This window comes from Echinops telfairi, unplaced genomic scaffold, assembly GCF_000313985.2.
Source record: "Echinops telfairi isolate 266 unplaced genomic scaffold, ASM31398v2 ScPeMD7_7410;HRSCAF=8448, whole genome shotgun sequence".
Lineage (NCBI taxonomy): Eukaryota > Metazoa > Chordata > Mammalia > Afrosoricida > Tenrecidae > Echinops > Echinops telfairi.
The window spans coordinates 16,602,783-16,625,134 of NW_022111310.1; the positions used below are offsets into that span (position 1 = coordinate 16,602,783).

Below are 22,352 nucleotides of genomic sequence, written 5' to 3' on the forward strand. Positions count from 1 at the left end.
GAGGGCGACAAATGTACAAATGTGCTTGACACAATGGATGGATGGATGGATTGTGATAAGAGTTGTATGAGCCCCCAATAAAATGATTAAAAAATTTTTTTTAAATAAATAAAAGTTTCTGATTTTAATGGGGAAAAAAATTGTTTCCTTCTAATTAAATGGAAAGCAGTAGTCACTTAGACCAAATTAAGCCATTGTGGATTTTCCAGAATGTTCTCAATCCCATGTATCACATGTCCTCACTTTTGTGAGGAGAGTTTTGAAAAGGGGGTCCGTTTAGGGAAAGAGCAAAGGGAAGTCTTCAGGCTGAGCGGTCTGTCTGCGATCACCCTCACCTGAATAATTCGCTGGATGTTGTTCATAATCATGCTTGTTTCCATTGTAACTGACATGCTAGGAATGAGCAGAGAATTGCCAGCACTGTGCCTCTGTAACTCTTCAACCTACGGAAGGGATTCCACAAACTATGAGTAGGACAGTTTAAAATCCACCCGCTGCCACTGAGTCGATTCACACTCACAGCAACTCTACAGGGCTGAGTAGAACTGGCCCTTTCAGTTCCTGAGGCCGCAAATCTTTACAGGAGCAGAAAGCCTCACTGTTCCCCTGGGGAGTGGATAGTGGTTTTGAACCACCAACCCTGTGGTTAGCAGCCCAACATGTAACCCACGCCAACACCAGGGCTTCTTAGAAGAAGCCAATTTACCCAAGATCCAACCACTTTTTTGAGAGGGTTAGTTTCTGATACAGTCTCTAAAGGTAAGCTAGAGTTTAAATTTGTGAGTGGATCCCACAATGATAACTATTCTTCTTGCAAAAACAACTGCTGACAACTACGAAGAGGAAGAGTTTAACTATAGTACTGCTTGCAGGGTATATAAATATCTATACTTTTTACATCCCCATTTTGACACAGCCCCAACCCTGATTTGGTCACCTTGGTCATGAGATGATCCATTTTATCAGCCACTTTGCTTACTGCCATTCGGATTTCAGTGTTATGTTGCCGGGCTTCAGTCATGAGAAATGAAGCCATGTCACCTGATCCTAAACAGAACACACACACACACCAAAAAGAACCGTTATGAAACTGGAGCATAGGGTGCTGGGTAAGAACAGACCAATAGCTCTTTCAATAGATCAAAGAAAGAAATGAACACTTCCACACACGATGAAATGCTGTGGCTGGTCTCACACTATCTGGTGTCGTCGAAACAGTGGAGGTACAAGGGTACCAAAGAGCACAATCAGCTACGGTCCTGCAGAATGCATCAAGGGCTACAACTGGGCCAACAGCACAGTATGTCCTCTTGGGACTGCCATGGCACTGGCAGCTCAGACAGTTGCCCCATTCATCTAACTGCACATCAGGCATGGCACTGGAGCCAGCAATACAGCAATGAATGAACCCTCAGTGAGCTCACAGTCGGGGGGACGGGGACACGAGGACCCTAACATATAAATATATAATTTATAATAGTGTTTTAGGTTTAAAAAAGCGGACAGTGTACAAGACACGAAAGTAGCACAGATAATTGCAAGATTAACTCTTTGGAGAGCCACCTACATGGCTGTATCTCTGGGAGGAGGGAATAATAACAATCAGGATGGCGTCATAAAGAAGATGGCAGCTTTGACGGATGGAGAAGGGAGGGCAGGCAGAAAAGCTGCATTACGGAAACCCGTACCACTCTAGAACCTCAAATTCTGCTGCAGGACAGACTTGCTTCTTCCTTTCCGTGTCCATGGTGATTATGATGAAATAGATGAGCTCAGAACAGGAAGACAGGGGAGGGCACCATCTCACCTGTTCATATTTTATTTATTTTTTTTTTTTGTTCATATTTTATTTTGCTTTGGTTTTTACACAGGACACCCGCCCCTGTCCATACACAGAAGAGACTGGGAAAATTACTGAAGACTTTGTTATCACTCATCTCTCATGGACAGAGGGTTTCGTTGGCGGGGAAGGTCAGTGTTGCTCCTTTGTATGGTCTGAGTTTTTTATAAGGGTATATATCATTTTCATAATTGAACAAAATAGATTTCATTGGCGATAACACCCAGTTATCCTTCTTACTCTCAATTTCCTCCACTGTGTTGGTCTTCTTTCTGTTTCCTACCAGCAGGCCCCTCTACAGGCATCAACAAAGCAAGCAGGAGATGTGCAAGAAACAAGGGACAGGGAATGGCGTAAGGGATGACTTCCTGTTACCTTCGTTCCCCCCCTCTCATGTTCTTCCTTTCTTTACATCATCCACATTGCTCATCTATATCATGTTCTCCTCTTTGAGGAATTGCTTTTAACATTTCTTTCTCAGGGTTTGAAACATGCTATTGAGGTCTGGCTCAGTTTACAGAGCAAGTAAGTTTCCATTCAACAATTTGTACACATGGTTTCACGATGACCCTAGCTGCATGAGCCTCAGCATGACAGCACCCTCACACTTCTTTCTTTGGGGTCCTTATTGGCACCCCCTTCCTGCCTTCTGTGTTTTGTTTTTGGGCAAACACTGTCCTTTTGTACGGATGACCGTTCTCAGGAGCATGTTCCTCACTTTTTAAGCTTGTTTATTATTTGGCTAAAAGGTGACCTCTGGGAGTGGGTTCAGTTCCAGCCTAGAAGGGAGCCAAGGAGGCAATGTCTTGCGTGTTCCACGAGTTTGTTAAACCAGAATGTCTGGCCTTTTTTATGATTTAATTTTTTTCTCCTACACTGTCCAGGACTTTCTATCGTGATCCTGATCAGAGCAGTTGGTGAGGAAGCTAGACACCATCCATCTAGCTGTTCAGGTTCCAGTCTGTAGTTAATGTGGTCCATTAGTCTTCTGGACTGTTTCCTGGAGTCTTGGTTTTCTTTGCTCATCTTTACTCCAGACAGGAAAAGCCCATTATTCCTATCTTAGAGGGCTACTCGCAGGCTTTTAAGGCCCTAATCACTACTCACCGAAGTAGGATGTCTTTATGGGCTGTGTTATGCCAACTGGACTAGCTATTCACTGAGACTATAAGCCACTATAAGTGGGCAGGAAGGATTTTCTTGGTATGATGAAATGTTTTAAAATTAAGTAGCTCTGTAGAGTAACTAGATATTTTAAAATTAAGTAGCTCTGCTTTAAAATTAAGAGCTCTGTAGATTAACTAAAAAAATCATTGAATTCTTACTCTTAGAATGAGTGGATTTCATGCTATTATACTTCAACAGGTAAATTATACCTCAACAAAACTGCTAAAAATAAAAATCAGAAGCAAGGGTAGAGAGCTACTTGAAATGACTCCTTACCTTGAAAATGAGGAGACTGAGAGAGTGGTGCTGGATACAAGGGCCGAGCTGGCTGCAGCTGGGAAGTAACAGTTGCTGGCTGGGGATAAGCATAGGCTTGCATACCTGCATAGGGCTGAGAGTTAGAGCTGGTTTACAAAGCATTCATGTCTGTCTCTTTTGTTTACGTCCAGTGGTACTCAGTGACGAACGCCTACCAAAGACCATGGGAAAGGTCTCTTGGATTAGTACCCTGTCTTCTGGTTAAACAACTTAGGTAAGAATTCATTTCCCAACTATCGGGTTTATTGAATTTCTTCTTCTTCTTTTTAAAGCAACTAAGCAAACTACTCAGTAACTGAAGTATAAGGGAGGCGTTCCTTGAGAATTTAAATGAAATCTCCCAGTTTCCCAAATTGGGATGGTCTGGTTTGCATCTCCCTGAGATTCATCTCTGTGACCAAGTGTCTTATTTTCCTCTGCTCTTCAGTCTCAATTGTAAAAATGATAGCAATCCCCCCATAAGGTTGCTGTGTGGACTAAAGGAAAGCTGAAGGGATAGTTCCTAACAGCTACTAAGTTAAGGGCCTGGCAGAGAGTAAATGTCCAATAAACATCACCCATTATTAAAAGATATACTCAGAATTATTCTTCCTTGAAATAAATAAATCCTAACTCTGCATCTATTATAGAAAAATCTAATCTAAAGGACAGGAATCCTCTACTGGGGGGTGGAGAGGTGAGACTGGAGAAAGGCAAAGGCAGGATGGTTTTCTTTTTTTTTTTTAAATCATTTTATTAGGGGCTCATACAACTCATCACATTCTATACATACAGCAATTGTGTAAAGCGCATTTGTACATTCATTGCCCTCATCATTCTCAAAACATTTCCTCTCCACTTAAGCCCCCGGCATTAGCTCCTCATTTTTCCCCTCCCTCCCCGCTCCCCCCTCCCTCATGAGCCCTTGATAATTTATAAATTGTTATTTTGTCATATCTTGCCCTGTCCGACATCTCCTTTCACCCACTTTTCGGTTGTTCGTCCCCTAGGGAGGAGGTCACATATAGTTCCTTGTAATCGGTTCCCTCTTTCCAACCCACTCTCCCTCTACCCTCCCAGTATCACCACTCACATCATCCGCCCTGGATTCCCTGTGTTTCCAGTTCCTATCTGTACCAGTGTACAGGCAGGATGTTTTTCATTTTTGAGACACCCCACCCTAATGGGGCACAACGCCCCCGCCACCACCCTACCCCTTCTAAAATCACTAAGGAAGTGAGCCGCTGTGATCCATGGAGGTGTGCCTAATGAAATCAAGAGTACTCAAGCAAAAGAAAGATTCTCCCACCGTGCAGAGAGTCAGCAGAGGCAGACAGAAGAGTGTACTTCAAACGGCTGTGTTGGAGGATAATGCAGTGATTTTCCACACAATCTCCATCTCCCACCCACAACCCCTTGCTGATCTGTGTGTGAAAAGAACAGAACATACAACTCAAAGTAGACGAGTGAAAAGGAAAGGCTGCACGCACTGACAGGGCCCTTCCCACACGCCAGGACTCGTCCCACATGCACTGCCTGCGAGCGGAGTGAATCTGTGTAACCACCTTTGCCTGGTATTCAGATGAGAAAACAGTGGTTTGAGAAAAAGAAGGAAAAAAATTAAACTGTGATTTGTGGGAACTGTGTGAATTGGGCAGTAAGAATAACAGAATCAGAACCACAAGAAATGATAACTTATCATTACCATGGTTTTAAATGGTTGTTACCTGAAAGGACTGGGCATTTCCAGCTGAGTGGGAATCCAGAGGGGCAACTTGCATTAAGGCAGCAGAAGGTGCTTGGAGCCCAGAAACAGATGGCTGAGGCACTAAGACAGAGCAAGAAGTTTTCACTGTTATCCACCCCTTGCTTCTCCTGGGTTCTAGCACCTTCACACTTGACCACTTTCCTCACTCCGTCTCCTAAAGCCAGCTGTCCCGGGATCTCGGCAATGAGCAAGTGGAAGGAAACCGGGCATTCATTCCCTTGTGCTCAGACCAGCGATGTGGTTGAGAGGAGGTGCAGAATACACACAGGGAGGTGTCTCCTGAGCTGAACGCAGATTTCCCAAACTGACAGTGCAACATAGCTGATGACACGGCAACCAGACCAAAGGCATTTGCAGGTCTGAAACTGCCTACCCAAGGACAAGCTGGTAAGCTGTAACACTACTCTGATTCTTAGTACTACAACAATGTAACTGAACCAGTCCAGGAGTAGTGATGCTAATCTTGGTGCCAACCCAATTCAAGGCCACAGCACGGAAGCTCGGCTCCTTACTTTGTGAAGTCATCTGTGGTAATACTGGATGGGCTGCCGGAGGAGAGGACGGAATGGACGGAGCCACCACAGGCTGCCCCAACCCTTGCAGGGCATTCACAGCCTAAAACAGGACATGGGTTTTGATTAATATGTATTGGCCCTTATTGAAGTTTGGACTTACTGTCCAACCTATGTCTGCTTACAACCCAGGCTTTCTGGACAAAGAATTGAAAGAGTTTAGTCCGGTGTTTCCCAAAGTAGGTGATACCACCCTCTGGGGAGAAGGGGAGGGCACTGGAACCATCAAAGGCAGTGGGGGTGGGGGGGTACGCTGCAAGAGCAGATACCTAAACTTTATCCTGGGCTAAGGGCTATAATACCAAAATTTATCATTGCCAAGGAGGTGTGGAGTAATTTTTTTCCTGAAAATGGGGGAGTAAACCAATAAACTTGGTAACCAAGGGTTTAGACCAGTGGTTCTCAACCTTCCTAATGTCTCAACCCTTCAATACAGTTCCTCGTGTTGTAGTGACCCTGTAAGTGGGCATATCTGCATGTGGGCAGACCCACCTGGAGATGGATAGAGGAGCAGTGTCTCGGTTCCTAAGACCATCAGGAATATGGTCTTAGGCGACCCCTATGAAAGGGTCATTCGACCCTCAAAGGGGTCACAACCCACAGATTGAGAACCACTGGCTTAGACTGTGGGAGAAAAGCACTTACTTTATTGCACTAAGTTCCCCTCCCTTTAAATTACATAAAATGCCAAATATAATTAATTTCCTCAAACATGATCAGCTGTTGACATTTTAAAATCTGAAACAGCTACACTCATGGTTCTGCAAAATGTGTCAAACTAGTAACTCCCTGAAGAACTGGTCCAATGCTTCCCGCCAGAAGCAGAGGGTCTTAGAATAAGGTGACCAGATTTTAACATTGGTAAAGCGGGATACCATTGATAAAACTCATATCCTGGCGAAATAGCCACACGGCAGCCGGAAACCGTATACCCTAGCTTGTCGTGCATTCTTTCCAAAAATCTTGACTTTTTAAAAACGCTGCGGGATGCGGGAAAAATTGTTAAAAATCGGGACTGTCCCACCAAAAGCGGGACGTCTGGTCACCTTATCTTAGAAGGATACTTAGGGAATGGCCCAGCCCCCCCCTCTTCTGCCAATTAATCTCCATAGGCCTCAAGGCCTTCCATAAAAACCTTGCTATCACTGTTTTTTAATAATACAGCTTACGTTTTTACTCCTCATTCTTTTCATAAAACCAAAGCTATGTTGGTTTTTAAGCAAAGTTCTTTCTGTTTTAAACAAGGAAGAGAAAACCTTGCAGTATGAATGTACAGACACTACGATCTGTGGCAAAGCGGTTAAGGCCAACAGCGACCTAGCGACCCCCACGGTGGGGGGCGAGGGGGATGGCAGTCTGCTGCACAGAGATGCACCGCCTGGGCAACCTTAGGAGCTGGCCCACGGTCCTCGGGGCTGCTATGAGTTGGACCTGATGAAAGAGCAATGGGGCTTTTATAGTGCAAGGGCTGAAAACGCTTTGGCATAGTTTTACTTTAGAACATTCTCTTAATTCCTAATACTTTCTTATGGAAAAATACCCCATTTTTAGATCATTGTAGATCTAAAGCAAGCCAAGTATCTAACAATAGAGTAAAAGAAATTAGGATAAACCAATATAATAGAATGCTGAACTATCTTTAAAGCTAATATTACATAGGCATTTATAGTGATACCAATGTTCATGATGTAATATTAAGTTTAAAAATAAGTTTATAAAACAATATATAAAAGATATACTCTTTTGTAAAATGTTTCTTTTTTATTTCTAACTTGTTATTCTACAATGAGTAAGTACCACTTGAACATCTCCGTAGCCGGGGTGGCTCAGTGGTTGCTCAGTGGTTGAGAAACCTTGCAGTATGAATGTACAGTTTTCTCTTCCTTTAAATTACATAAAATGCCTAAATATAATTAATTTCCTCAAACATGATCAGCTGTTGACGTTTTAAAATCTGAAACTACAATGCACCAGCAGTTCGAGGCCACCAGCCAGCCACGCTGAGGGAGAAAGACAGATTTTCTGCTCCCACAGAGTCACTTGTCTCAGAAACCCTCAGGGGCAGGTCTGACCCACATGACAGGGCCTCCAACTTCCTAAAGGGTCACTATGGTGTCACTCTGAGTCAGAATTGACTTGGTGGCAGTGAGGAGACCTGGTGGTGCAGTGGCTAGAAGTTGGGCTATTCACTGCAAGGTGGGCAGTTTGAAGCCACCACCCAGCTCCTCAGGAGACGGACAGGGCTTTCGACTTCCATGCAGAGTTACCGTCTGAGAAACTCACAGGGGCAGTTCTACCTTAGCCTTTAGGTGGCTATGGGTTAGCACCGACTCATGGTAGTGAGTGAGAAACATTTCAATACTTTATTTTTTTTATTTTATTTCTAAGATTCTATTATCCAAAAGTTATTAATGGAGCACCCATTATGAGTTGAACATTATGCTTCTGACTAAAAATTAATCTTTACTAATGTAATAGATTCTAGTAAATTATTATATTAACTACTTAAAACTTTCTGGTATTTGTGGAAGAGATGTGGAATTGCTTCCATTTCTCAAGGGAAGTGAAAGTTTCAGGTTCCAATTTTTATCATTTTGCATGGAATCTTTCTAAATAATTAATGATTCTGGATTAAAGGAAGAAAGAGCAATAATTTGAACCAAAGAACCAAAACAGGGTACCAAATGCATCACTCAGTCTATTGTATCCGGGGGAACATACCTCAGTTACTGAATCATTGGAATCCAGCTGAGGGGGAAGGATGGGCAGCATGGGCTGACCCATCTTGGCCATCCGAGAGATCAGCTTGGCCTTGACTGTATCAGGATTCTAAAAAGAGAGCAGGCAGAGAAATCACTGTAAGCCAATGTCAGTATCTTCAGGTACCTTTATCCCTTCAGCTCTTTTACCAAACCCTTCAACAAGCTCAGCTGCCATGTCTACCTAAAGCCATTTTGTCTAAAAAATGGAAATCAAACATGCCTTTCTTTTCTTTTTTAAAAAGATTTCTTGAGCAGAAGTATACTTGTACAAAGTGATCCACTCGACAGAGAAAGAAATCATCATAACCTCTATTTTCATTATGGTTAAATCACAAACATAAGCCTGCATCAGAGTGAAGTTTCTTAATAAGGCTTTTCCCTAAGTCTCTGTAACTCCCACCAAATGATTGGGAGTGGTGTAGTGGTTATGCATTGGGCTGTTAACTGTGAGGTCAGCAGTTTGAAACCACGAGCCAGCTCTGTGGGAGAAGAATGAGGTTTTCTATTCCCGTTTAAGAGTTAGGCTCAGAAGCCCAAGGGGCAGTTCTACCCTGTCTATAAGGTTGCCACGAGTCAAAACTGACTAGATGGCAGTGAATTTGTTTTTAATACAAATAGGGTGTGTGTAACAGCAACAGAGGGGAATGGTCAGTTTTTGTTACCACCCGCCTGGGTCTAAGGAGGAGCCGTCTTTGAAGCAAGAGCAGAGAGAAGGCACAGGGCCTGGAGAAAAGCATGCTCCAGAGCCCTGTCTGAAGTGGCCGAGGCCGAGAGAAGAGGCACCACAAACTGCCGCATGGAGACCACAGGCAGAGCAAGAGGAGCAGCGCCAAGACAATGGGGCTATGAGACAGAGCGACAGGACAGCTTCCTGCTCAGGGATAGCAGAGGCCAAGAGCTCATGTAGCTGAGAAGCTGAAAAGCTTGGCTGCTGGTTGAGGAAAGGTGTTAATGTAGATTAATGACACTATCCTTACTGTTTACTGTTCCTGACTTGTGGTAACCTATTAACTTCCCTAATAAGCCCTTGTAATTGTGATTGCCTGTGAGTTCTGTGTGACCACTGTACCAAATTATCAAGCCCAGCAGAGAAGTAGAGTGACTTGGGAGGAATGGTTGGCATCAAAGTAGATACAGAAGGCTGGGACATAGAGGCATTCCTGACCCTTGCCTTAAACCAATGGAGATGCCAGAAGAGGTCAGCTTTGGCCCCACTCCATTGATGACCACTACAGAGATCAGCAGCTCAAGGGCAGACAGCTTATAAAGATATGAACACTGATCTGTTAATGCAGACGCTCAGGCTAACTTACACACACTGACTCCCAAGTAAGAGGAAATAAATAGAGGCAATGACTGATTTTTAGTCTGAATCAATAGTTCCCATTTCTTTTCCCCCTTAGCCCACTGGCAGTTCAAACCCATGTAGCAGAATTATGGAAGAGAGAAGTCTTAGGGATATGCTTCTCCTAAGGCTACAGCTCAGGAAACCCTACAGGGCAGTTCTGTTCTGTAACACGTGTGGTGGACCTGAGTCGGATGGGACTGGCGGCAACTAAGAACAAGCTGAAGCACACTAGGGTGGGGGACACAGGCTGTCTACTTACTGGACTGACTGTAAGTTGTTCATTGAGGGAATTAGTTTTGGAACGAAGAGCTGGCTCCCTGAAAACAAAGAAAAAAGCATATTCTTAGATGAACAATTTCCTATCCAAATGGTTATTTATATATATTTTTATTGGATACACAAGGGGGCTTCAAAAAGCTCAAGGAAAAATTCTATCATCTTTCAATTCTATTTTTCCATGAGATTTTTAAAACTCCTTTATTTGTACTTATACTCATGGTCCCATTGTCTTAGTATTCTTATATCACCTGAGTTAGCACATTTATAGTGGCCATTTGTCAGGGAAAGCTGATGCAAGGATTTCCCCCATTTCCTCCATCCAATTTCCTTCTGTTGTTGTAATGTAAAATTACCTTTGTTTTCAACTACATCTTTGTTTCTGAACGTCTCTGCAGTTCCCTTGATGAACAGAACCCCAGCATCTTACCCTGATTTGAAAGGCACTGCTGTGGATGGTGATGGAGCAGGATCAGCAGAGAGGTTGTCAGCACCAGGTGTGGGAGAAGGGGCCGTGGAATCCCCCCGGGAACTAACATTGTGTCCATCAGAGCCAGAGTCTCGGGCTAACTTCACCTAGGAAAAGATCCACCACAGCTGGGAGACATGGTAGACAAGACGCTATTCCCACTCTATTGTCCTTTTATTTTATTTATTCTTCATTTCACAAGTTTATTTACTTGTTCATTGTAGTCCGACACAAACATATAGATAAGCAGAAAGAAAACAGTAATAACCACCTGTAATTAAAGTACCAAGCACTAACTTTCTTAGAATTTCAGATGTATTAGTTCGCATTTTTCTAAGCATTATTTACACAAACCCCTATATTAAAACATACACACCAAGGGGGGCAGAGTCTAAAGCACAAAAACAAATTCACTATAGCAAGTCAATGCTGACTCATAGTGACCCCTTGTGGGTTTCCAAGACTGTAACTGTTTACGGGAGCAGGAAGCCCAGTCTTTCTCCAGAGGAGCTGCTGGTGGTTTTAAACTGCTGACCATGCACATGGCAGTCCAACATGTAACCACTGTACCACCGGGGCTCCTCAAGTGGGGCAGGGTAGAGTAATTTAATGGAGGGTGGGGAGTGTTGATAAGAAGCTTAAATTGTTGAGCTCAAAATTGATCATGTGAAATGTAACATTTGTGATTGTATTTTATTATACTCATAAACACTATCACAATTGAACCTAATAATCACTATGTGAAAGCAGTTTTGTTTGTTTGGAAGGGGAATGTGGTGAAGTGAGATTTCTTAAAATGGCTCTTCTGTCTATCCATATCTCTGTAGTTCCCACCATATGACTGGTGGGACTATGCAAATAGAGTATGTGAAACACTAATAGAGGGGTCTGGCCAGTTTAGTTGCCATTCTCCTGACTTTAATAGAGATACCTCAGAAGCAGGAACAGAAAGAATCCCAAGAACATCAAGGAACAAGAGCCAATAATGGGCGGGTTTGAAATCCTCGGCTGAAGTGCAGAGTCTGAGACCAGTGGATCAGAGGCTGTGGTCTGGACACCATAGGACAGAACAAAGGAGCCAGGCTGAGACAGAGCAGAGGGGCTGTGCCCTTGAGACTTGAAGCCAAGACTGTGCAGGGGGTGGGGGGGCAACAGTCGAGCGTCCTGGCCCGCAAAGGCAGAAGCCAAAGGACCACATGGCTGAGGTCCAGAGACAGAGAAACCTGGCTGTTGGCTGAGGAGAGACGCTATTGTGTGGTGCAGTGACTGTATCCTTACTGTTTACAATCCTGACTGGTGGTACCCTGTTAGATTTCCTGATAAACCTCTGAAGGGCACCTGTCCCAAGCCATGGTATTTTCCATCGCCTTGTATACATGTGAACACTGAGCACTGAATGACAAAGACCAAAGAAGACTCAAGCATTTGAATCATGGTGCTGGCCAAGAATATTGACAAAGCAACAAAGTATGTCTCAGAAGGAATACAGCCAGGATGTTCCTGGAAGTGTGTTGAGAGCTAATCTCATGACCTTTGGACATATTGCAAGGAAAGCTTGGGCCCTGGAGAAGGTCAGCATGATTAGTAACATAGAGGGCAGCGGAAAAGAGGAACGCCTTCGTTCGACAAGATGGATTGACAGTGGTTGCAATAATGGGTCCTGTGAGCATGGCACAGGACCGGGCAGTGTTTCATTCTGTTGTACAGAGATAGGGTCACTATGAATCGGAACCAGCTCGGTAGTTTACAGGTTACCACCAGCATCTAACAACAACCAAGAGTCCTGTACGTGAGTTAAAGAAGCCAGCAGAGAAGTAGTGTTTTGGGTGGAGTGGTTGGTGTCAGAGGAGGGCAAAAGAAGGAAGGGGGGTAGAGGTATGTCTGACCTCTGCCTTGAGGCAAATGGTCTTTGGCTGCTGTAGCAGTGGATGATTCTTCTCCCTTTTGCAACCAAAACCATAACCTCTTCTAGACTCTGCACAGAAAGCCTAGAAAGACATTAACCTTGGTCTTTAGATTCCAAAACAATTGCGCTTCCCACATTAACTAAAAACATACAAAAAACAAAATCTATGTCTAGAAAACTTGATTTTCAAACGAAATTATTTCACTTAATGAGTAAAGCGGCATCCTGGAAGGACATCTCAAACAACACAGTGGTTTCACTCACCCGTCTAACCTCCACCTCGAACACCAGGATGGAGTCCGATGCTGGAGTCCACCCTATGACTCCTTCAGAGCCAGCAGCGCAGGACGGGGGGATAATAAGCAACCGCTTCCCTCCTTTTTTCATACCCAGCATTCCATCCTCCCAGCCCTTTAGGAATCAGAAAAGGTGACAAACTCATCAGACACAAGCTTTCTTAAAAAGAAAAAGCAAAGTACAAGATTATTGGGTTTCACTCAACCATCTTTTTCAGGTTGACACTATTTTTACAGGTCAAGTGTCACAATTCCACCCAAATGGGTTATAAGGTTCCTAGAGTAGCATTTCTTTTTTTTCCTCTTTTTTATCGTTTGATTAGGGGCTCATACAACTCATCACAATCCATACATAAATCAATTGTGTCAAGCACATTTTTACATTCATTGCCCTCATCATTATCAAAACATTTGCTCTCCACCTAAGCCCCTGGCATCGGCTCCTCATTTGTTCCCCTCCCTCCCCGCTCTTCCCTCCCTCATGAACCCTTGATAATTTATAAATTATTGTTTTGTCATATCTTGCCCTGTCCGATGTCTCCCTTCACCCACTTTTCTGTTGTCCGTCCCCCAGGGAGGAAGTCACATGTAGATCCTTGCAATTGGTTCCCCCTTTGCAGCCCACCCTCCCCCTACGCTCCCAGTATTGCCACTCACACCACTGGTCCTGAAGGGAGATTCCCTGTGTTTCCAGTTCCTATGTGTCCCAATATACATGCTCTGGTCTAGCCAGACTTGCAAAGTAGAATTCAGATCATGATAGTGGGGGTGGGGGTGGGGGGGAGGCAGGGGGAAGCATTTAGGAACTAGAAGAAGGTTGTATTTTTCATCATTGCTACATCACACTCTGACTGGCTCTTCTCCTCCTAAAGTAGCATTTCTAACCCTATTTGTAAACACTGAAAATCTGTGGTTAGATGAAACACACTTATTTTAACTGAGGACAGTAAATGGAGGAAATAAAAGAACTGTAACAAAAGTTATCATTTAGTAAGCCTATCTTTCCAGGTATTGGTCTAAGTGTCTTATGTACATTATAGTATTTACTGGATTTTGCCACAAATACTTGTGAGCTTTTTAGTCTACTTCACCCGATCCCCAGTCTTTTCATTAGCACCCTATGCTAATTTTTTTTACATTATAAAAATACTTTGGGGGGAGGGGAGGGGCACAGTTGCTGAAAAAGGTAGAATGGACCTATTATTTGCTTACATAAAGGCTGAAAATAATATCAAAGTGTTGGTAGCATTATCCCCATTTCACAGATGGGATGTTTACATTTACTTAACATCCCAAGAGGTTACAGCTAAGAACATAGAGTTGGTAAGTTTCTCCACAATTCACACCAGACCTGGCTAGCTTCAAAGTCTAACCCCTTTAACTGCTATGATCTTCAGGAAGAAATCTTCCAAAATCTCTGGGGAAAGAAGTCAAGTAAAAAAAGGTATGGAGAAGTCTTTTCTCCCATACAGATAAATGACTACTTCAAAACGCACCGATCAATGTGTCCAACTACAATGATACACCACATATGCAAAAATATTCATTTTCTAAACCACCTGTATGCATAGTGGCCATGAGCAAATTTACAACTTGAGGCCAGGTCCTTGGACTTAAACCCCAGTGCTCCACCTGCTAGGCCACAGTTAGCACTCACACTGTTTGGGGAGTGCTGACTGAACACAGCCCAGATGAAGGCAAATGAACTCACTACGACACACATCAGGGAAGAAGTTCCACCTCTTTCCTCTATCAGGCCTAGAAAACACCCCCAGACCAACTGCCATCGAATCCCTCTTGACTCATCGTGACGCCACAGGACAGAGTAGAACTGCTCCCCAGGCCTTCCAAGACTGCAGAAAGCCTCGCCGCTCTCCTGCCACTGGGCCACGGAAGGAGAGAGGGCAGGAACAAGGCAAGTATGCATATTCAACGTAGTCTCACAGGTACAAGTCTCCCAATGCAGGCAGCAACCACATGTGTCCTCTCCGACTTGTCAGCCAAGCCTTTCTAGACTCAGAATTCACAAAATGTAATCTACATTATGTCAACGGTAGCTGATTGAATTATGTAATAAAAGAGCTAAACCTTTACCTTGATGACTTTTCCGGATCCTAATTTCAGACGAAGCAGTTTGTCTTTGTTAGCAGTGGAGTCAAAAACCTGTAATTCCATCAGTAAGATAAGTCAGCCAATTTAAAAACTCATCATCATCATCATCATCATCAAGATAGTCAACTAACTACATGACAGCACAGGCTTCTGGACTGGGGAATGTTGATAAACTGGGAAAATAGCTCTGAAAGGACCTGAAGGATGGGCTCACAGCTAAGGTGTGACATTACACTGAGTACCTCTGAGACACTGCTTTCCAGGTTTAGAAAATGATGTGTTTCCACCACTATGTATGTCAAAGCATTTCTTGTCTATAAAAGAATTTCAAATAAATTATGTGTTGGAGGCTGACACCAAGCCCACCAAATAAACAAGGTAAAAACTATGAACCACTCTTGGGGGAAATTAAAAGCTTAAATGACGTAGTCAGGTCAAATCAAGATTAACATTGGACCTGAAATCCCATTTTTTTAAAAACTCAACCGAAAGCTATCTTATACTCTATCGCTTCTGAGTATATCCCACCTGTATTTTGAGAAGAGCTCAAGAATAGAGTTGTCTCACTGAACACTAATGATTGAAGACACGATGAGCCGTGGGAGGCCATCAACCACATTGTACATGAAGAAAGCAAGAGGTCACTAGAAAGACAGGAAGGAAAGGAAAGGCCAAAGTAGATGTCAGAAGAGACTCTGAAACGTACTCTTGATTGCAGACTAGCGAAATCACACGGAAAAGTGATGAAGTGAAAGAACTAAACAGAAAATTACAAAGGGCAGACTGAGAAGACAAAGTATTGTGATGAAATGTGAGAAGACCTGGGGTTGGAAAACCAAAAAGGAAGAACATGCACAGCATGTCTCCACCAGAAAGGACTGAATGTAAAAAATCAAAGCCTCTGATTACAGTATTAAAAGATTCTATGGGCAAAATACTGGATGATGCAGGAAGCATCAACAGAAGATGGAAGGAATACACAGAGTCACTGCACCAAAAAGAACTCGTCAGCATTCAACCATTTCAAGGACTGATGGTAAGAGACGTCTAAACGGCACCAAAGGCATTCTTGAAAAGCAGAGTTCCAGGATGATGGAATATCACTTGAAATGTTTCAATAAGACAATGAACCACTGGAAGTACTTGGCTTAGGCCAAGATCTGGCCAATGTACTGGAAAAAAATCCTTATTTGGGCCCATTCCTAAGACAGATGACCCAGCAGGATGTGGAAATTATTGAACACTATTACTAAGTTTGCAGAAGACCATTCAACAGTGGTTGAAACAGTAGATCAACAGGGAGCTGCCAGAAATTTAAGCCAGATTTAAAAGAGGATGTGGAACAAGGGATATCACTGCTGATGTCAGATTACTCTGGGCTGGGGGCAGAGAATATCAGAAAGATGTGTACTTGTGTTCTATTGACTAGCACAGGCATTCACTTGTGTAGATCATTCAGTAACTAACTGAATAGCATTGTGAAGAACGGACACGCCAGATTACCTTGCTGTGCTCACACAGACCTGTCTACGGTTCAAGAGGTCGTCATTAGAATAAAACTGAGAGACTACTGCATGGCTTAACATCAGGAAAGGTGTTGTGTGCCAGGATTGTATACGTTCACCATATTTATTCAACTTGTATACTGAACAAACAATCCGAGAAGCTGGACTGTCTGAAAAGGAACCTGGCATCAGGATTGGAGGAAGGCTCATTAACAGCCTGCAATATGCAGATGACACAACCTCACTTGCTGAAAGTGAGAAGAACTTGAAGCCCTTGCTGCTGAAGATCAGGGCCTGCAGCGTCCACTATGGGTCACACAAAGAAAACCCACATCCTCACAAGGCAACCAGTAAGGAGCATCATGATACGTGGAAAAAAGATGGAAGGTGTCAAGGGTTTCACCTTGCTTGGATGCACAAGCATGCTCATGGAGGCACTCTCTTTTTACAAGAGCAGAAAGCCTCAACTTTCTCCCATGGAGCAGCTGGTGGGTTTGAACTGCCAACCTATGGTTACAAGCCCAACACTTTAATCTCTGTACCACCTTGGCTCCTGGGCAAAATATACCTATGAACAATTAACAAACATACTTGGGAAATGAGTTTCCACTTTCCCTAAGAACCAGAACCACAGTGGCTCTGCACAGATTTATATATTACCCTATGTCATGGACATAAGGTCGCAATGGATCAGCAGTGACTCCACGGCGCTGAGAGCCCTCCATGAACACTAACTGGGGATCCAAGCAAGATGAAATCCTTGACGGCAGCAACACAAATGCCAGGTGATAGTGACTAAAACAGGGCTTCTTGACAAGAGCTGCGAGCCACAATCATAACGCCTGATGTTTGAATAGCTCTGGCTCTCCTTAAGCAACAAAGGAACTTGCAAGGGTACATTTTCTTACCTGGCCCAGCCCATGATTCTGGAAGAGCCAGCCGGTATATGCCACTTCCAGAGAATCTCCAACTTCTACAGCAGAGCCCTCCGCTACAGTGAGGTCCTGTGCGAGCACCACATCCAGGGCAGGGGCACTGTTGCACTTGGCAATGCACACCTACAAGATAAAACCGTGGCAGCATAAGCCTACGTTCAGGCTTAGCACATGCTCACTTCACTATGCTCTTTCCCAAACAGTTGAATCCACTAATAAAGCAAGACATTTTATGAAGCAAGCCATTCCAAAGTTATACACCTTCCCAGGAATCAAAGTGGCTAAGACAATGGCTTTGACATCTAAGGAGTTAACCACTTACAAATTCTGTGACCTTGGTCAAATATTTAACCTCTATGTACCTAAGATTATCCATTCATAAGTAGAGATAAAAACATAAGGTGGTTCTGAAAATTGCCTGAGCCAATACAAATATAGCACCTGGCACACTATCTGGCAAATAACAGTATCACAGATCATCACAGTAAACTGCTATGATCTACTATTTCAGCATTTAAAAGCTATGAAAGAAAAGAGTGCCTCCCCAGAACAAAATCACACCCAATGTGAATGGGTGGGGGGTGGTGGTAAGGAGCACATCGAGTGGAGACCTAAAGCCCATCTGTAGACAATTGGACATGCTCTCACAGAAGGGTCACAAGGAAGAGGTGAGCCAGTCAGGGTGCAGCATAGCAACAATGAAACACACAACTTTCTTCTAGTTCTTTAATGCTTCCTTCCCCCCACTATCATGACCTCAATTCTACCTTACAAATCAGATTAGACCAGAACATGCACACTGCTACAGATAAGAGCCCACAACACAGGGAATCCAGGATAGATAAACCCCTCAGGGCCAACAATGAGAATAGAGATACCAGGAGGATTAGGGGAAGGTGGGGGGGGAGAAAGGGAGAATCAATCCCAAGGATCAACATATAACCCCCTTCCAGGGGGACGAACAACGGAAAAGTGGGTGAAGGGCGACAGAGGACGATGTAAGATATGAAAATAATTATAACTCATCAAGGGTTCAGGAGGGAGGGTGGGCGGGGGAGAAAGGGGGAAAAGTGAAGAGCTGCTATCAAGGGCTCAAGTAGAAAGAAAACGCTTTGAAAATTATGCTGGCAGGATATGTGCAATGTGCTTGACACAATGTATGAATGTATGGATTGTGATAAGAGATGTAAGAGCCCCCAATAAAAGTATTTTAAAAAAAAAGAAAAAAGAGCCTCTAAAAAACTTCTAAAAGGCATCAAAAAAGGTCCTTTACAAAACCACGCTGCACCTTGAACTCATGCTACCTATTGCTATCACCACATTAGCACAGATCACGGACAAAGGAATTGGATGCATTTTTTGTGAATATTCTATAGTCAACGTTTTTGTTGGTATATGTTAAAAATCTATCACTCATTTTCCTTTTGAAAAAGTTTCATTACGGCAATCAAATAACTGTTAACTAAAAGAATAAGACATCACTTTATACCAAGCAAACAGGACTAGAAGGAAAGAATAAAGGTAATTCTCAGTGCTAGGAAAGGCATGGTGGGGAACCCAGTCCTTCTGTTTCTAGAACGGGTCAGACAATTGATTATGAGTGTGATATAGTGCAGTATTTGTGAAAAGCATCGTGTCAAAGTATATTCAGAACCTAAACACATCTGGATTTGTTGACACATCGATACTCACTTTTAGAATTTTAGCCTGGGAAATAACCAAGGGAGAAGGGGATGGATACAGATTATACACAAAGATGCTTACTACTGCGTCATTTGCCTCTTGTACAACAATACCTGAGAAGATAGCTTTACTTATTCTTTATGTGGTGGGAAAATGTTTTAATCAAGTAAGTTTTATATTTAGTCTTTTTTTCTTTCAAAAGTTTCATTCTCAACGAGTATGCCTCTATGTCTCTAAAATACAATAGGCTCAAGTAACAAATTTAGTAGGTTTTTTAATGTTTTCCACTAACGGGGAGTAGATTATCTTTAGGAAGTAGTGAGTTTATCTATGGTAATGAGAAACTTGGCATCAATTCAAGGTAATGGTCACACACAACTTACCTAATGTCAACAATATCACTAAGTCATACACCAGAGAAAAGGCAAAATGGCAAATGTGTTACATGAGATTTTACATCAGTAGCAGCAGTCAACAATTACATAGAACATGCAGCTGCTGAAACTACGTAGGTACAAACACCTTGTGGGATTAGCTTTCTTGGTTCCAAGTAATAGAGCCAGGGCTTCATGGGACTGTTCAACCAATTTGCCTAACACTGAGAGTTTCCACTGGGCCTCCAAATTCATGAATAGTGCCTGAGGTCTTAAAGGCTTGCAAGCACCATCTAAGATACAATGATTAGCTTCTATTTTCCAGAAAAAGCAGAGGAGGCAGCCCAGGTATTGGAAAAGGAATTGGACTACGTATCTAATAGCCTCCAATATCTCCTTTGCATGTGACCAGAAAAAGTAGATGGTGCCCAGCCGCTGTAATTGAACATTTGATCCAGGGTTCAACAGAAGAATCCTGGTCAAAAGGGAGAAAAATGTGAAACAGAATTTCAAACTTCTTAATAGAATCCAGACTTACGCGATCCAGTAAGGCTAGGAACCCCTAAATCTGTTGCCATGACAAAACTTTTGGACTTTAAACCAATACTATCCCCTGAAGTAATTTTCAAACTAAAATACAGTTTAGCTGACTTTGTAAAGAATGTTTACCTTGAGCATTATGCTCTTGTAATGAGTTACCTGTATCTGATCAAATTAATCATGGTAATAACTTTAGAGCTTAGGGGGCAGTGAGTCTAAGTCAATGAGGCTGAAACAATATGGGGGATGAGAGTGAGAATGGTGACACAATGTGAGGAATGCAAACAATGCCACTGACCTATACAGTAAATTGTTAAACCGGAGTGTGATCTGCTGTGTATATGTCCACAAAATAAATACTTATCCAGTGATATGTTTTCCATATATTTTCTTTAAAATCGGGGCACTCTAGACATGTGTTCTACGTTTCACAAGAAAAATAGATATTACCTGTTTGCTGAACTCCACAGCAGCCTTTTCTGACTCAAACATGATGGACCAGTTTTGCCTCTGGTCATCATAAAAGGTGCTATAGTTATTGGGCTGAACCTGGAGGAGAAACGTTGGAATAATTGAACCACAAACAATGAAATGCCTAAACCGGACTGCATGGAGAGAGACCTAAAGTACAACCAAGAAAGAGATATCTTAAGGAATTCTCTTCTTCCTCCCATCTTCCACCAACCACACTTCATACCATATTCTTAGATGGTAACAGAGACCTTTCTGTGAGGCTTTGTTAAGATACCCACACCAGTGCTCAGGGTGAAGCAGATACAATGTGTATCAAATATACTCAGATTGATCTCCCCTACAACTATCCCAAAGGAGCTAATGATTCCAATATGAGGAAGTCTTACCAACAGCTCAAAGTGCAGGTGAATCCGGGCTACTGTAACCGGCTGCTGCTGACTAATATAAAGAAGAATCCTATACTGTACTCAAGCAAAAATGGGGCAGGGAGAGAGAAAAAAAATGAGGACAAGAGCTAAAAAAGACAATACAAAATTAGCACTACGATGTCAGGAGTCATCCTTCATACAGCTGTAAAACTGAAACTAACCCAACCCCTTAAAGCTTAGACTGTAAATAGTATCTTACTATCCATCCTAATTTTGCTCCTCATTTTCACCTTACTTCTTAACTATAACTAGAGATATTTTTATTTTGAAGACTTCATTTATATGAAGGGTGACTAAATGCACAAATCTTAAATTCAAATTTTACACCTATTTACCTACATATACACATATGTATACACAGACGTATAGCCACATGGTCACCACCTAGATTAAAAAAACAATGCAACACCCCAGAAGATTCCTCTGTGCTCCTTCGTAGTCAGTAAACCTCACCCTCAAGTAACCACTTTTCGGACTTCTATCACTGCTGAGGCTTGCTATTTTCAACCTGTATATAGTGGGATCCTATAGTGTGTCTTGCTTCTGTTAGTCAGTGTTATGTGTGTGATTCATCCTTGTTTCATGTACCAGTCCTTTGTCCTTTTTATTGCTATATAGTATTCTATTACATGGACATGCCACAATCTACTATTCTTTTCTCTTGCTTATGAGCATTTGCATTGTTTTCAGTTAGGAGTTATTACAAATAGTGCTTCTATGAGTATTCTATTCACATCCTATATAATCATATTTAATACCCACAACCATCCTAGGCCTGATATGCAAAGGGACGGGCACACACAGAAGACAGGAGCTAATTCATACTGGAGTACACATGCAGTGTGAGGCACTCACCTCTCTGGCTGTGTGATTCCCCAGGACTGCAGCACCAAATTTGCCCTGCTTCACATATTGGCCATTTATGCTGGAGAGGCAAGGAAAGCACAGTCTTAGTCCTTCCTTGCACTATGCAGGACCAGCTTTCTTTCTGACACCTGGAAGTGGGGAAGGTCACTGTGACAGAGTCAGCTCAATGACTTTTGGAGAAGCGGGGAATCTAGTCTTTCTGTTTCTAGAAAGGGTCAGACATGAACAGTTTATGATTTAAAGCTCTTACACTTTTTCTTTACACTCTAAGTATCTACTATTCACAATATCTGATTGGAAAGACTGAGCACTTACAAACACTCATATGAGCACTTACACAGGCAGTTATTGAGATACAAGCACTTCCCCAAGGAGACAGGCAAGATAATAACTCTGTAAGTCTTAGGTACAGGAATCTCCAAATGAAATGTTAAAAAGCCTTACTGACGCTTTGTTGACAGAAAGCTAAGTAGCCATTCTGCAATGATAAGAGGCTTACTAAAGAAAGATATTAGCTTGAAACCCCAACCTATCTTCAGAAGACATTCCTTCTCAGCTACTCACTATCTATACGCATGGACTGCTGTTGCAACCAGTACTGTGGAGGTGCCTGTTGTAGCTGGTGCCGTTTTCTGTGCTGCCTGGTTTCCTGAAAACAGAGAAGAAAACAAAGTTGTCATTCATTTATTGCTCGAAACTGATTTTTGACCTTTAGGCTTTTTAAATCCCTTCT

At 42.7% G+C, this 22,352-nt stretch overlaps 1 protein-coding gene across 1 annotated transcript in view; it reads right to left on the reverse strand.

Moving 5' to 3' along the window:
- FKBP15 (FKBP prolyl isomerase family member 15) overlaps window positions 1-22,352 on the reverse strand; it is a 54,341-nt gene that overhangs the window by 25,728 nt on the left and 6,261 nt on the right. Inside the window, exons 2-17 of the mRNA XM_045296591.1 lie at window positions 22,184-22,268; window positions 21,608-21,677; window positions 20,711-20,785; window positions 20,301-20,399; window positions 17,227-17,376; window positions 14,796-14,864; window positions 12,670-12,816; window positions 12,386-12,487; window positions 10,461-10,606; window positions 10,014-10,071; window positions 8,366-8,473; window positions 5,585-5,687; window positions 5,032-5,132; window positions 3,284-3,398; window positions 938-1,047; window positions 336-443 (exon numbers count right to left, since the gene is read on the reverse strand). Coding sequence (XP_045152526.1) covers window positions 336-443; window positions 938-1,047; window positions 3,284-3,398; window positions 5,032-5,132; window positions 5,585-5,687; window positions 8,366-8,473; window positions 10,014-10,071; window positions 10,461-10,606; window positions 12,386-12,487; window positions 12,670-12,816; window positions 14,796-14,864; window positions 17,227-17,376; window positions 20,301-20,342 — 1,359 coding nt within the window. The 5' untranslated portion in view covers window positions 20,343-20,399; window positions 20,711-20,785; window positions 21,608-21,677; window positions 22,184-22,268. The remainder of the gene's footprint in view (window positions 1-335; window positions 444-937; window positions 1,048-3,283; window positions 3,399-5,031; window positions 5,133-5,584; window positions 5,688-8,365; window positions 8,474-10,013; window positions 10,072-10,460; window positions 10,607-12,385; window positions 12,488-12,669; window positions 12,817-14,795; window positions 14,865-17,226; window positions 17,377-20,300; window positions 20,400-20,710; window positions 20,786-21,607; window positions 21,678-22,183; window positions 22,269-22,352) is intronic.